The sequence below is a fragment of the Pantherophis guttatus genome, chromosome 13 (genome assembly GCF_059756535.1).
Source record: "Pantherophis guttatus breed Tessera chromosome 13, ASM5975653v1, whole genome shotgun sequence".
NCBI lineage: Eukaryota > Metazoa > Chordata > Lepidosauria > Squamata > Colubridae > Pantherophis > Pantherophis guttatus.
The window spans coordinates 22,986,464-23,000,127 of NC_142075.1; the positions used below are offsets into that span (position 1 = coordinate 22,986,464).

Sequence of the window (13,664 nt, forward strand, 5' to 3'; positions counted from 1 at the left end):
GGGAGGGCTTATTTTTGAAAGGGGGGGGTTATTTTAGCACATGCGCTCAAAAACCCGATTGGGCTTATTATCAGAGGATATCTTATTTTTGGGGAAACAGGGTATTACTCATACAGATTCTGATTCATAGTTTTCCCCAGATAGTGGAATTAAAACGTTTAAAAAATGGAGACCTCTTGCGAGACGGAGAAGAGAGTTTCTCGTGCATGTGGATTCCGTGGCCCGGTGGGCGAGCTGGTTCTTCTTCCACGATGTCTCCCCAGGAATTATTTTGGCGCCACGATTCACGAGCTGTAAAAAAAAAACAGACAATTGGGTTTTTGAAGCTGAAGCTGATCCAGTTATCCAGGATAACTGGCCATAATTGCACGATGGTGGTGATGAGAAACAGGGCTCTCAAATGAACTGTAAATGTTGGCTCTTTCAAACAGAACTCGGTCTGAGAAAAGAATTTGTACCTTCATAATCTGCCAGGACGTCATTCCAGTCCATGGAAATGCCGCAGAAGGATATGCTGCCATTGCCCAGGCTGGCCTGAAAATCCAGAATGCAAAAGAGAATTTCAGGTGCTCTGTAACAGTGTAGAAGGAATTCCCCTTCACCTTGTTCCTTTCCACTTTCTGCAGACCAGTCCAGAACAGCTGTGACAGAGTGTCCTCAGCTTATGACCAGAATTAAGATTTGGGATTTCTGCCCTAAGTTGTTGGGGTCGTAAGTCAAGTCAGATTCGTTTTTATGACAATTTTTTACAGCTGCGATTAAGCTAATCGCCTGGGTGCGAAGCGAATTACACAATTGTTAAGGGAATCCAGTTTCCTCAAGAGGTTATTTTTTGGTGGGTAAATTGGCAAAAAAAGGTGGCAATTTGGGGTCATGTGACTGCAGGATGAAACAACTGGTTGTGAATGCAAACTAGTTGCCAAATGCCTGAATTGCAGTCACTTGACCACAGGTGTGATGGGACGGTTTAAGTGTGAGTACAGGTCGTAAGTCACTTTTTCGGAAGCTATGGTGACTTCAAACTGTCGTTAAATGAATGGTTACAAGTTGAGGAGTACCTGTTAGTGAGGATCTTAACCCATGTTCTGGCTTGTTTTAACTAACCACAATTAAGCCCTGTTTTTGAAATGGTAGGGAATTGGGCAAAAGGGACTCTTTCTCCGAGAACAAGCAGGGTTTGTCCTCAAATCAATCTCCAGTTTCTAATGGTCCTTGTTCTTCTCCCAAAAGTTCCCAGTTCCCTGAAAATCCCAGAGCGCCACATGAATTCTCTAACTGGGAAACAAGCACATCCCAAAGGTGCTTTTTCAGGAGGCAGCTGGACTTTCTGGTTTTTTCCTTTTGAAGACGTTTCGCTTCTCGTCCAAGAAGCTTCTTCAGCTCTGACTAGATGGTGAGGAATGGAAGGATTTATACTCCTTGCAAACAGATGGTCCTTTGCATCCTTTTGGAGAGTCTTTGAAGCACTTGGAGGTTTACCTGTGTCCTCAGGCTCACCTGAGTGGTGCGAATGGTTCCTGCAGTCTGCAATTTTTCCTCTGGAAATCCATCCACACCATTCGAAGGGTGTCCATCCCAAATTGCACAGCTAAACGTCTGTAGAGATTCTCAGTCATCCAAGTCATGGTTGTCCCAAAGGGGCTTATTTTTTAGGAGGCAATTGGAGTTTCTTGTTTTTTCTTTTGAAGACGTTTTGCTTCTCATCCAAGAAGCTTCTTTAGCTCTTCAAAAGAAAAACCATCTTCAAAAGAAAAAACAAAGGAAGTCCAGTCGTCTCCTGAAAAAGCACCTTCGGGACAACCATGACCTGGGCTGGGGGGACGGAAAAACTCTACAGACTTTGGGAAACAAGCAGTTAATTTCTAGACGGTTCAGAAAAGGAAACCCCACGATTCAGAATACGTTTGTATATTTTTCCTGGCTCCCCTATTACAGAGTGAGGGCTCAGCTATTCTTCAATGTCAAATAGTATATAAAAGAGCAGCGTTGTATTTTCGAGGCCGACCAGGGCTCTGGAAAAAGAGCCCTTCCATCAATGTCAGTTCCCCCCCCGCCCCCCATGAGCTGCAAACTCACAGAGAAGTCGCTGTCGTTGTCCGTTTCTAGGTTGATGTCGGTGTTCTCCTCGGCTTCGATCTCTCTTGTCAGCTGCTCCTCTTCGGCGATGGCGCTCGCAATGGCCTCCTCGTTGGCTTTTTCCAGGCGGTCCGCTAACTCCTCTTTTTTAGCGAGCACCTCGGCCATGGACTGCAAAAGGGAAATGGGAGGTTAGAAAAGCAGACTGGGAAATCGGAACAATACTATCCAGGTAAGGATCACCGTGAATCTACTAAATTTTATGGGTTTGTGGCTCAGTGAAAGATATATGTAGTTCTTGACTTCCAACTGTTCGTTTAGCGACCGTTCAAAGTTACGACGACACTGAGAAAAGTGACTTACTGGTCCTTACATTTATGTTTTAAGAGCCATGGTGGTGCAGTGGTTAGAATGCAGTACTGCAGCTAATTCTGCTGCCTGCCGGCTGCCTGCAGTTTGATACTGACCGGCTCAAGGTTGACTCAGCCTTCCATCCCTCCGAGGTCAGTAAAAGGAGGACCCAAATTGTTGGGGGAAAGAGGCTGACTCTGTAAACCACTTAGAAGGGCTGTAAGCATTGTGAAGTGGTATATAAGTCTAAGTGCTATTGCTATCTTCCTTCCTTCCTTCCTTCCTTCCTTCCTTCCTTCCTTCCTTCCTTCCTTCCTTTCTTCATCCCAGTGGTTACAATGCAGCATTGCAGGCTTACTCTACCCACTGCCAGCAGTTCGAACTTGACCAGCTCAAGGTTGACTCAGCCTTCCATCCTTCCGAGATTGGTAAAAGGAGGACCCAGATTGTTGGGGGCAAGAGGCTGCCTCTGTAAACCGCTTAGAGAGGGCTGCAAAGCACTGTGAAGCAGCATATAAATATAAGTGCTATTGCTAGTTAGACCTTCCTTCCTTCCTTCCTTCTGAGTCTTTTTTCGTGGAAAACAGGTAGGTATAAATAGGAGCTCATAATAATTTAATCTGACTCAGTCAGAGCCATTGACTTGGATGGGCAGCCATAGAAATATGAATGAATGAATAAGTGAGTGAGTGAGTGAGTGAATTTACTGAAAGCAGCTGGGTGGGTTTTTTTTTTTTTTTTGGGTGGTCTCCTATTTAGGACCCCTTGGTATAGATGAAGGTGCTTACGTTTGAAATATCGGCAGGGTCCATTTCGCTTTCGCTCTTGACATTTTCTCCTTCATCGCTTTTTGGAGCGATGGAGGCGACGTGGCCGTCCACCTGTGGACTCTCGGAGTTGCATTCGACGTCTATGAGAACAAGCGGCACTTCAGAAACGGGTAGCAAAGGTCCAACGATCTTCTCAGAGACCTTGAGGTCTTCCAACACCCGGCCTGTGAACTAATGTAGGATAGATAGACAGATGAGCAACGGAGATACTCCGAGGAGTATTTGCCAACCCTGAAGCTGACTTGAGCCGTCTTGGAGCCGTCTTGGAGCTTCAGTGTTGCCACACTGGGGCTGAGGCAGGGGTGAAATGCTACCGGTTCCCACCTGTTTGGGTGAACCGGTAGTAAAAAAAAAGCTAGTAGTTCGTCTGAACCGGTGTTTCCGACGATCAGCTGGGCCGCACGGTTTATATCAGCTAGAAAGCAGGAAATCCTGCTTTCTAGCGAAGCTAAATCGTGCGGCACAGCTGTCCACCCCCCCTCGCTGTTCTACTTACCTTCCCAAGCCTCCTTTTTCCATGCGAAGCATGCACTGTGCATGTGCACACGGCGTACTCTTGGTGCACAGTGCGCGCACAGCGTGCTTTTAGCGCACACCACACATGCACTGGTAGCAAATCGTGGCAATCCACGGAGGATTTCACCACTGGGCTGAGGGACAGGGAGGGGGGATTAGAGATAGCTGGGGTTTTGTAGCCAAAATAAAATGCTTTCTCTTGGGAACCAAGGACATGAATCTCACACTTGGCCAGAGGAAGGAGGAGTGATGTCACCAGGCAACCAGACAGCGCCTTGATTGGGCCATGTGACTGATTGTTTGGGATTGAGGGAAAACTTTTACTTTTAATTAGGTGAAAACTGTGGGAATCTTCGGTTTTCACCAGATCTGTGCCAATATGATATACCCAATAAAGCTATTCTTTTGAGGAACCTTCCTGCCTCGAAGTTTTGTTTGCTGTGGGTAAATTGCTCAAGGCAATTTAATGTTTTAATTTTTTTCTCTCCCTCCAAATCTCACTTTTCCCCCTTCATTCATTCTCACAGCCCATCTTACAGCCAATCAGGCGTTGTAAAAAAAAAAAACAACCTGCAGACTTTATAAACATGTAGATTTCAAACCTGAACTGTTTTTATTAGGTATAGTATCAGAAAAAAAATTGATAAGAAAAGTATGTATTTAATTACATTTCTTTAACAGCAGGGAGGATTATATTTGCACAATACTGGAAAAATGAAGATATACCGTGAGATGAAGAGATAGTCAGGAAGATACTAGATTGTGCAGAAATGGATAGATGGACATTGAAAATTAATCAGAAAGAAAGTGTAGAATACCGTGTTTCCCCGAAAATAAGACCCTGTCTTATATTTTGTTGAACCCCGAAATAAGCGCTTAGCCTTATTATTTTGGGGCGCGTGGAGCAAGACGGGGCTCCTCTTGCTGTCTTACCTGATTTCCAGTTCTGTCTCCCTAACCCTAACCGGAGGATTAAATATTTTCGGGGAGGGCTTATTTTAGCGCATGGGCTCAAAAGCCCGATTGGGCTTATTATCAGGGGAGGTCTTATTTTCGGGGAAACACGGTATTATCAAACATGGAATTTATTTTTCCAATGGTTGGAGAAAAGGGGTGGAGATGAAGAATGTAAATGTGCATTGTTAAGCAAATTAAATACCCAGATAACACGATGTTGATTAAGCACTAAGAAATGTATTTAATAGGAAATCAATAAAAATAAATAAAAACCCCTAAAGATTGAGTGATGCTTACCTGAGTCCTCTCCGTGAGTGGATGTTCACACTGATGGCAAGGGTCTTTCAGGATGGGATCCATATTTTTCGACGTGCTGTCCTCGGCCAATGAACCCTTCGGTTTGTGGACCGGTGGAGGAAGAATGACGTTTTCTTTGTCACTGTCATCCTTCAAGTGCGATGATTCCGCAGGCAAAGTGGTTTTGGGGACCAAAGCAGAAGATTTGGATCGAACGGGCCTCCCTCGCTGGACGGTCTCCCAGCCTTCAGCATCTCTCCTCTCTACATGGGAAAAGCCAACCAAGAAATCAGGAGGAAAACTTAGCAGCGGAAACAGCGTTGGGCGAAGGAAGCATTCAGTAATATTTTGCCTTCACTGTCTGTTAGACGAAGGGGGTAAAAATAAAATTATGCAGTCAGCGGGCACTAAAATTACTGTAAAATGGGCCAAAGTTCACTTAACCACTGTGTTGCTCAACAACAGAAACTTTGGGCTCAATGGTGGTCATAAGTTAAGGACTACCTGTACTTTGTATCCACTAGCCCAGTTATGATTCTGTAAGCAGACCAATTTAAACCCCCCCGTCTGCTCCCTCCCAGCACTGATGATGTTACCTAGCTGGGTCAGGAAATGTCTGCAAGAAAAACAACGAAGCTCAGAGACAACCAAGGACCCCACAGTCCTCCCCCCTCCTCCCCACTGCACACCCCACTCCCTTCTAGCACTGATGATGTTCCCTAGTTGGGTCATGAAACATCTGCAAGAAACCCAACAAGCTCAGAGAGCACCAAGGACCTCGGAGTTACAAAAATTCTCTTCTGTTCCAATTTGGAAAAAACGGTATAGGGAGCAATATTCATGCATAAAAGGAAAAAAAAAAATAAGCCTGTCACAGAACCAGCGAGGTTCGTCTTCTGACGGGTATCAGCTATTTAGCCAAAGGAGGATCCTCATTCAACTCCAACAGGTATTTTAGATTGGGATTCTAAGACAGGGGTCTCCAACCTTGGCAACTTTAAGCCTGGAGGACTTCAACTCCCAGAATTCCCCAGGGGAATTCTGGGAGTTGAAGTCCTCCAGGCTTAAAGTTGCCAAGGTTGGAGACCCCTGCTCTAAGATGTCCTGGCAGACCAGGAGAAATGGGATGTCCACCATATGGCCACTTACCGCAATGCAGAAACCAGTGTTTTTAAAAAAAGGAAGGCAACACACATTATCCCCCAGCCCGGATATATCGCAAGCTGGATTTAGTTACTTGTCCTGTTTTGTCCGTGAATATTTCAGGGGATTATTTTGACAACTCTCTTAACCGCACTCGAGCTCCCCCCTCTCTGCTTCCTCTTGTATTACACGGGAGGGACAGACCATCTGTTGGGCTGAGCCCCCCCCCCCCCTTGTCTAAAAGCCATTTAGATGTGCTGCCTTTCAGAGGGCTCCATCTGGAAGGACTGTCCGGTTAACCTTATTAGTGACACGGCAGGACCAAGTCACAGGAGACCTGTTGAGCTTTGGAAGGGTGGGGGAGGGGGTGTTTCTGCAACTAAAGCATCTATTTAAAAGGGGGTCTTTCTCCTGCAGGTAGAGGATGGGCTTCTACCCTTCTCCCTGAAACAGCCTCCTTCCATTAGTGTGCATGTATCAGGGAGAGAAGGAGGAAGGGGAGGGAGGAAGGAAAGAAAGAAAGGAAGGGAAGGAAGGAAGGGGGAGAGATGGAAGGAGGGAGGGAAGGAAGGCGAGGGAGGGAAGGGAAGGGAAGGGAAGGGAAGGAAAGAGGAGGGAGGGGAGGGAGGAAGGAAGGAAGGAAGGAAAGAAAGGAATGGAAGGAAAGAAGGAGAAGGAGGGAGGAATGGAAGGAAGAGGAGAGAGACGGAAGGAGGGAGGGAGGGAAGGGAGGGAGGAAGGAAGGAGAGAAAGATAGAAGGAGGGTGGGAGGGAAGGGAAGGAAAGAGGAGGGAAGGAAGGAGAGAGAGAGGGAGGGAGGGGAGGGAGGGAGGGATGAAGGAAAGAAAAGAAGGGAAGGAAAGGAAAGGAGAGGAGAGGGAGGGAGAGAAGGAGGGATAGAAGGAAGTAAGGGGAGAGAGACAGGAGGAGGGAGGGAGGGATGGAAAGAAGGAAGGAAGATGGAAGGAGAGAAAGATGGAAGGGAAGGGATGAAGGAAGGGAGGGAGGGAAGGGAAGAAAAGAAGGAGAGGGAGGGAGGAAGGAAGGAGAGATGGAATGGAATCAAAATAAAAAAAAAAAAGCTTTCTTGAACTTTCATAATAATGAGCTAAACTGACCTGGATTTTAGGCAACTCTTGATATGCTAAGCAATTTACTAACCGCTGTCATGTCACATCAAACCCCCCCCCCCCAAAAAAAAAAAAAGCTTCATATACTTCCACTCTGCAATTCCCTGATCGTCAGAGGCTTTTAAAACCTCGGCCGAAGAGGTTGTAGAAAAAATGCTTTTAAAAGTAAAAAAAAAAAAAAGTTGGCTATGCCCACCCAGTCACATTACCCCCCCCACCAAGCCACGCCCACAGAACCAGCAGTACCAAATTTTACATTTCACCCCTGGGCTAACGCCTGCAAAAGCCTCTCTGGCCTTCCCATATCTATCAAGCAGAGACGTATTTTCAGCAGAAGAAACGGCAACAGGATTACGGGTGTGTGTGTGTGTGTGTGTGTGTGTGTGTGTGTGTGTGTGACCTCTACTCCCCAAAGCAAGCCGCCCGTCCATTATCGCTTTCAACGTACTTTTACTCCATTTTACGACCTGCCAGAGTTGTTAAGTGAGTAACCCAGTTGTTAAGTGAATCTGGATCCCCCACGGACTTGTGCCTGTCGCAAAAAGGGATCCCGTGACCCCGGGGACACTGCAACCGTCGTTAAGTATGAGTCAGTGGCCAAGCGCCTGAATTTTGATCACGTGACCGTGGGGACGCTGCAACGGTCATAAGTGTGAAAAACAGTTGTAAGTCAGTTTTTTTCAGCGCCGTTGTAACTTTGAATGGTCACTAAATGAACTGTTGTAAGTCGAGAGCTACCTGTATTGAGGAAACATCATTTCGTTTTAATTCTATGCATTCTGCGTGCTTTTTACGCGAGCTCCATTTGTATGGCCATAGGTGAAGGTAAAGCTTCCCCTCGCACATACGTGCTAGTCGTCCCCGACTCTAGGGGGCGGTGCTCATCTCCGTTTCAAAGCCGAAGAGCCAGCGCTGTCTGAAGACGTCTCCGTGGTCATGTGGCCGGCAGGACTCAGTGCCAAAGGTGCACGGAAAACGCTGTTCCCTTCCCACCAAAGGGGGTCCCTATTTTTCTACTTGCATTTTTTACCTGCTTTCGAACTGCTAGGTTGGCAGAAGCTGGGACAAGTCACGGGAGCTCACCCCGTTACGCAGCACTAGGGATTCGAACCGCTGAACTGCCGACCTTTCGATCGACAAGCTCAGCGTCTTAGCCACTGAGCCACCGTGTCCTTTGTATGGCCATATAACGTTCTCTTTTTAGGCCTGATGTCTAAAATGCAGCCTCTGTCGACAAGCCTTGTCGTTGACTACCAAGGAAGAGCCTTGGTAGTACAGTGGTCTAAGGCACCCTGTTATTAAGCTGGTTATTAAGACCAGCTGCCTGCAATTACTGCAGGTTCGAATCTCGCCAAGGCTCAAGGTTGACTCAGCCTTCCATCCTTTCTAAGGTAGGTGAAATGAGGACCCAGATTGTGGGGGCAATAAGATGACTTTGTATAAATATACAAAAGGATGAAGGCTATTGCTTAGCACATTGTAAGCCGCCCTGAGTCTCCGGAGAAGGGCGGCATATAAATCAAATTAAAAAAAAAAAAAAAGGCACACCTTGCCTGGAAAGGACTGGGGTACCCAAACAAGGCTGGCCGAACTGGAAAGGGGGAAAATACTTGCCCGTTCGGCGGGAGGGCTTCTGCGCTGCAGGGGGCCCCTGGCTCTGGGCTGCCGCCTTCTCCGAATGGGGAGCTGCTCCTGGGTGACTGGCTTTGACTTTGTCTGCCCAGCTGACCCCGGAAGGAGCCAGACGGTTCGAGGTAACAGTCGCAGGAGGCCCTCTAAGAGAAGGAAAACTCATGATCTCCGGCCATTAAAACCATCTGCCCCTTGTCATGCTGGCTTGGGAATTCTGGGAGTTGAAGTCCACAGCTCTCAAAGTTCCCAAGGTTGGACACCCCATGGAGGTGGCGAGGGAACCCTCAGTGGGTCACTCTGTGGCTGTGAAAGCTCGCCTCGTTTCCCCACCCAACCAGGTGATGAATCAGCAGCTGGGAAGCGGTAAACAAAATTACGATCTCCTTGCTTGCTGAGCTACCAATTTCTTCCGTTTGGCCGTTTGTAGCCCACCCATTTCACCCTTGCAATCGTAAAAGCTGTTTAATTTGCATACCCGAAATTGAGACTTCTTCGGGCGTTGGAGGTCACGCCGATTCTGTCGGTCGATGGGCTGGGAATGACATGACGCCCTGGAGACATCTTCTTGACTTCCCACGCTAGCGAGGTCGGCCTGCAAAGGATGCGGAATACTCAGCAAAGAAGTCGCCTTTCTTTCCCTTGCAATCAATAGCACCTCACTCCTTGGATGTTGCAATGCAATGGGGAGCCCTGTAGGACCCCGCCATGAGTACAAAGCTGGCTTATCCTTTTATAAGAAAGGGAAGGGAAGGAAGAAAGGGATAAGGGAAGGGAAGGGAAGGACAGGACAGGACAAGAAAGGAAAGGAAAGGAAAGATAGAAGAAAAGGAAAGGAAAGGAAAGGAAAGGAAAGGAAAGGAAAGGAAAGGAAAGGAAAGGAAAGGAAAGGAGGAAAGATGGAGGGAGAGGAAAGGAAGAAAGGAAAGGAAGGGAGAGAGGAAGGAAGGAAGGAAAGGAAGGGAGAGAGGAAAGGAAAGATAGAAGGAAAGGAAAGGAAAGGAAAGGAAAGGAAAGGAAAGGAAAGGAGGAAAGATGGAGGGAGAGGAAAGGAAGAAAGGAAAGGAAGGGAGAGAGGAAGGAAGGAAGGAAAGGAAGGGAGAAAGGAAAGGAAAGGAAAGGAAAGGAAAGGAAAGGAAAGGAAAGGAAAGGAAAGGAAAGGAAAGGAAAGGAAAGGAAAGGAAAGGAGGAAAGATGGAGGGAGAGGAAAGGAAGGAAGGAAAGGAAGGGAGAGAAGAAGGAAGGGAGGGAGGGAGGGAGGGAGGAAGGAAGGAAGGAAAGGAAGGGAGAGAGGAAAGGAAAGGAGGAAAGATGGAGGGAGAGGGAAAGAAGGAAAGGAAAAAGGAAGGAAAGGAGAGAATAAAAGGAAAGAAAGAAGGAAGGAAGGAAGGAAGGAAGGAAGGAAGGAAGGAAGGAAGGAAGGAAGGAAGGAGGGATCTTTCCCATTCACCTGCTTTGAGCATCAGCCTTCTCCAACTTCTCCTGCAACTGAATCCAATCGATCAAGGCCTTGAAATCCCGCACGTAATTGTCTAACATCATCAGCACCTCCTAGAAAGAAGAAGAAACGTTATCAGCAACAAAATAAAATAATAAAGGAATAACGGGGTGGTGGGGGCAGTGGTGGAACGACCATAAAAATAAGTAATCCTGTAAGAGGCATGGGCTGTAGCATCGGGAGAACTCCCTCTTTTGCAAACCGGCACAAAACTCATCCAGTTCCTGTCTGCACCAATTGTTCAAGTCGAGCTACTCAGCTGCTGGAAAAATTGAGTATGGAGAACGATGGAGCCCTCACGATTTCAAAGGCCAGGCTGCTCCCCTGCTCAATGGCTGCTTCAGTCAGAAAACTCCCTTTTTTTGAGTTTAGATTTTTCTCTCTGTTAAGTTTCCATTACTGGTTCTTGCCCTGCCCTCGAGCATTACGGAGAATCAATCCACACCTCCTTCCCGTACCCCTCTCTGCACCCTTCAAGGATGGGGAAACTTCTACTGGGCCTCCCCTTAGCTTCCTCATCTCTGGGCTAGTATTATTTGCTCTGCAGGTGCAGCCCTTGGAAGCTACGCTCAGCCATCAAAGGAGGTGGGGTGTCCTAAATGAGGTGGCCTCAGAAGAACAGGGCTCTTGGGGGGGTGGGGCAGATTTTAATATTGAATGCAAGCAAAACAAAATGAGCATCATTTATTTGGACAAAACGAAGTAGCTGATTAACAAAAAAGCAACTTTTCCTTTCTTTCCTTTCTCTCTTTTTTCTTTCTTTCATTCTTTCACACTCCTTCCTTCCTTCCTTCCTTCCCATGTTCTTTTTTCAATGTTCTTTTTTTCACCTTTCAGAACCAGACCAAACCAAACAGTCCAGAAGCTCTATCAATGAAGCAGGTAACCAACCTTCCTTCCTTCCTTCCTTCCTTCCTTCCTTCCTTCCTCCCTCCCTCCCTCCCTCCCTTCCCTTTTTCTTATTTGTTTGTTTATTATTTTTACATCAGACTTTTTAACTGCCTATCTCCCTCGCAGAGGGGTGTCTGGGTTCGCATCCTCTTTAGGCAGTGGTGAAATGTAAAATTTGTTACTACCGGTTCTGTGGGCGTGGCTTGGTGGGTAATGTGACTGAGTGGGCGTGACCAACTTTTTTTTTTTTTTTTAACTTTTAAAACCATTTTTTCAACAACTTCTTCGGCCGAAAAGGTTGTAGAAAAAATGCTTTTAAAAATAATTTAAAAAAGCCTTTGATGATTGTGCGGCTCAGCTGGGCATGGTGGGGGGGCCGCAGGGATTTTTGCTACTGGTTCTCCGAACCACCCGCTGCCATTGCTACCGGATCGGGTGATCCGGTCTGAACCCGGAGCATTTCACCCCTGTCTTTAGGGCAAGGCACCCCAAAAGAAACATTTCGTAGCCCCAAGTATGTAACTAAGAAATGCAACTGAGTCAGGAACTGCAAAAACAAACAAACAAACAAGTTTTTAAAAGTCCCAGCCTAACAACGTGCAGCTTCCTAGCGCTGAGCTCATCCAAACAAGACACAATTATCTTACCAGGACTGACAACGTATCCAAATTACACTTAATGGCCGAAAGGAACTTATTTCAGAAAAAGGCTTATCCCGAAGACGCATCAGTGCAGGGCAGCCGTAACTCGACTCTGACGTGAGAAAAGCTGAAGACGAGGGGCAGGAGCTGCTCTCCCCCCACCCCGATGCAGGGAGGCCCGTCTTCCTCCCCGAAGCGATGAGGGCCATTTTGTGGAAACAAAAGTGCCTCTGAAAAACCCTCGTGGCCAGCATCCCGATAACGGCGTATGGATGTCCAGCTAAAATTACCAATTACTTTACCAATTGGCTGCGACGGATTCGATTGGTTTGTAATTCAGGCTCGTGACCGGCGGGCCCCGCCGGAGGGTTGGCGCCATCCCTTGTGTGGGGATGACACACAATCCCTACGCGTGGGGCCCTTCTGTCCTGACCGTCGATACGGGTCTCCTTTTTATCCACAGGTATCATCTGGGATGCTGAAGCAGTAGAAACGCTGGACCACTTGAGAAAGGTTGCTCTCTCTCTCTCTCTCTCTCTCTCGTTTTCTCTGTGTCTCTCCCTCTCGTTTTCTCTCTCTCTGTCTCTCTCTCTGTTTTCTCTTGTTTTTCTCTCTCTCCTCTCTCTCTCTCATTTTCTCTTTCTCTCGTTCTCTCTCTCTCTGTCTCTCTGTTTTCTTTCTTGTTTTTTTCTCTCTTTCTCATTTTCTCTGTCTCTCTTTTTCACTTTCTCTCATTTTCTCTCTCTCTGTCTCTTTCCATTTTTTTTGTTTTCTCTGTCTCACTCTGTCTCTCTCGTTTTCTGTCTCTGTTTTCTCTCTCTTGTTTCTCTCTCTCTCTCTCATTTTCTGTCTCTCATTTTCTCTCTCTCTCTCCGTCTCTTTTGTTTTCTCTCTCTCTCTCTTCTTCTCTCTCTCTCTCTCTGTGTCTCTCGTTTTCTCTCTCTCTCTCTCTCTGCCTTTCTCTCTCATTTTCTGTGTCTCTCTCACACACACACCCTTCAGGGGGCAACTTGCTTTGGTACTACATGTAGTCCTTGACTTACAACAGTTCATTTAGTGATCAAAGTTACAACACCACTAAAAAAAACTTACGAAAATTTTGCACACTTATGACCATTGCGGCATCCCCATGGTCATGTGATTTACCTTCGGATGCTTGACAACTGGCCCATATTTATGACGGTCACAATGTCTCGGGGTCACATAATTCCCTTTTGTGACCTTTTGACAAGCAAAGTCAATGAGGAAGCCAGATCCACTTAATGACTGTGTGACTAATTTAACAACTGCAGGCTGCAGGAAGGCAGGCAGGAAGGAAGGAGAGAAAAGGGGAAGGAAGGGAAGAAGGAAGGAAGGAAGGAAGGAAGGAAGGAAGGAGAATGGGGAAGAAGAGGGAAGGAAGGAAGGAAAAGGAGAAGGAAGGAAGGAAGGAAGGAAGGAGAATGGGGAAGAAGAGGGAAGGAAGGAAGGAAAAGGAGAAGGAAGGAAGGAAGGAAGGAAGGAGAATGGGGAAGAAGAAGGAAGGAAAGAGAGAAAAGGAAAAGGAAGGAAGGAGAATGGGGAAGAAGAAGGAAGGAAGGAAGGAGAGAAAAGGAGAAGGAAGGAAGGAAGGAAGGAAGGAAGGAAGGAGAATGGGGAAGAAGAAGGAAGGAAAGAGAGAAAAGGAAAAGGAAGGAAGGAGAATGGGGAAGAAGAAGGAAGGAAG

The 13,664-nt window shown here is 46.8% G+C and overlaps 1 protein-coding gene across 5 annotated transcripts in view; it reads right to left on the reverse strand.

Moving 5' to 3' along the window:
• Positions 1-13,664, reverse strand: part of SCAPER (S-phase cyclin A associated protein in the ER) — a 114,579-nt gene that overhangs the window by 84,314 nt on the left and 16,601 nt on the right. For all 5 annotated transcript variants that reach the window (XM_087878119.1, XM_060689483.2, XM_087878120.1 and 2 more), the window contains 8 exons: positions 10,380-10,480; positions 9,408-9,524; positions 8,915-9,075; positions 5,028-5,290; positions 3,216-3,428; positions 2,077-2,247; positions 459-534; positions 174-291 (listed from right to left, as the gene is read on the reverse strand). In XM_087878119.1, the coding sequence (XP_087734245.1) occupies positions 174-291; positions 459-534; positions 2,077-2,247; positions 3,216-3,428; positions 5,028-5,290; positions 8,915-9,075; positions 9,408-9,524; positions 10,380-10,480 (1,220 nt within the window). The remainder of the gene's footprint in view (positions 1-173; positions 292-458; positions 535-2,076; positions 2,248-3,215; positions 3,429-5,027; positions 5,291-8,914; positions 9,076-9,407; positions 9,525-10,379; positions 10,481-13,664) is intronic.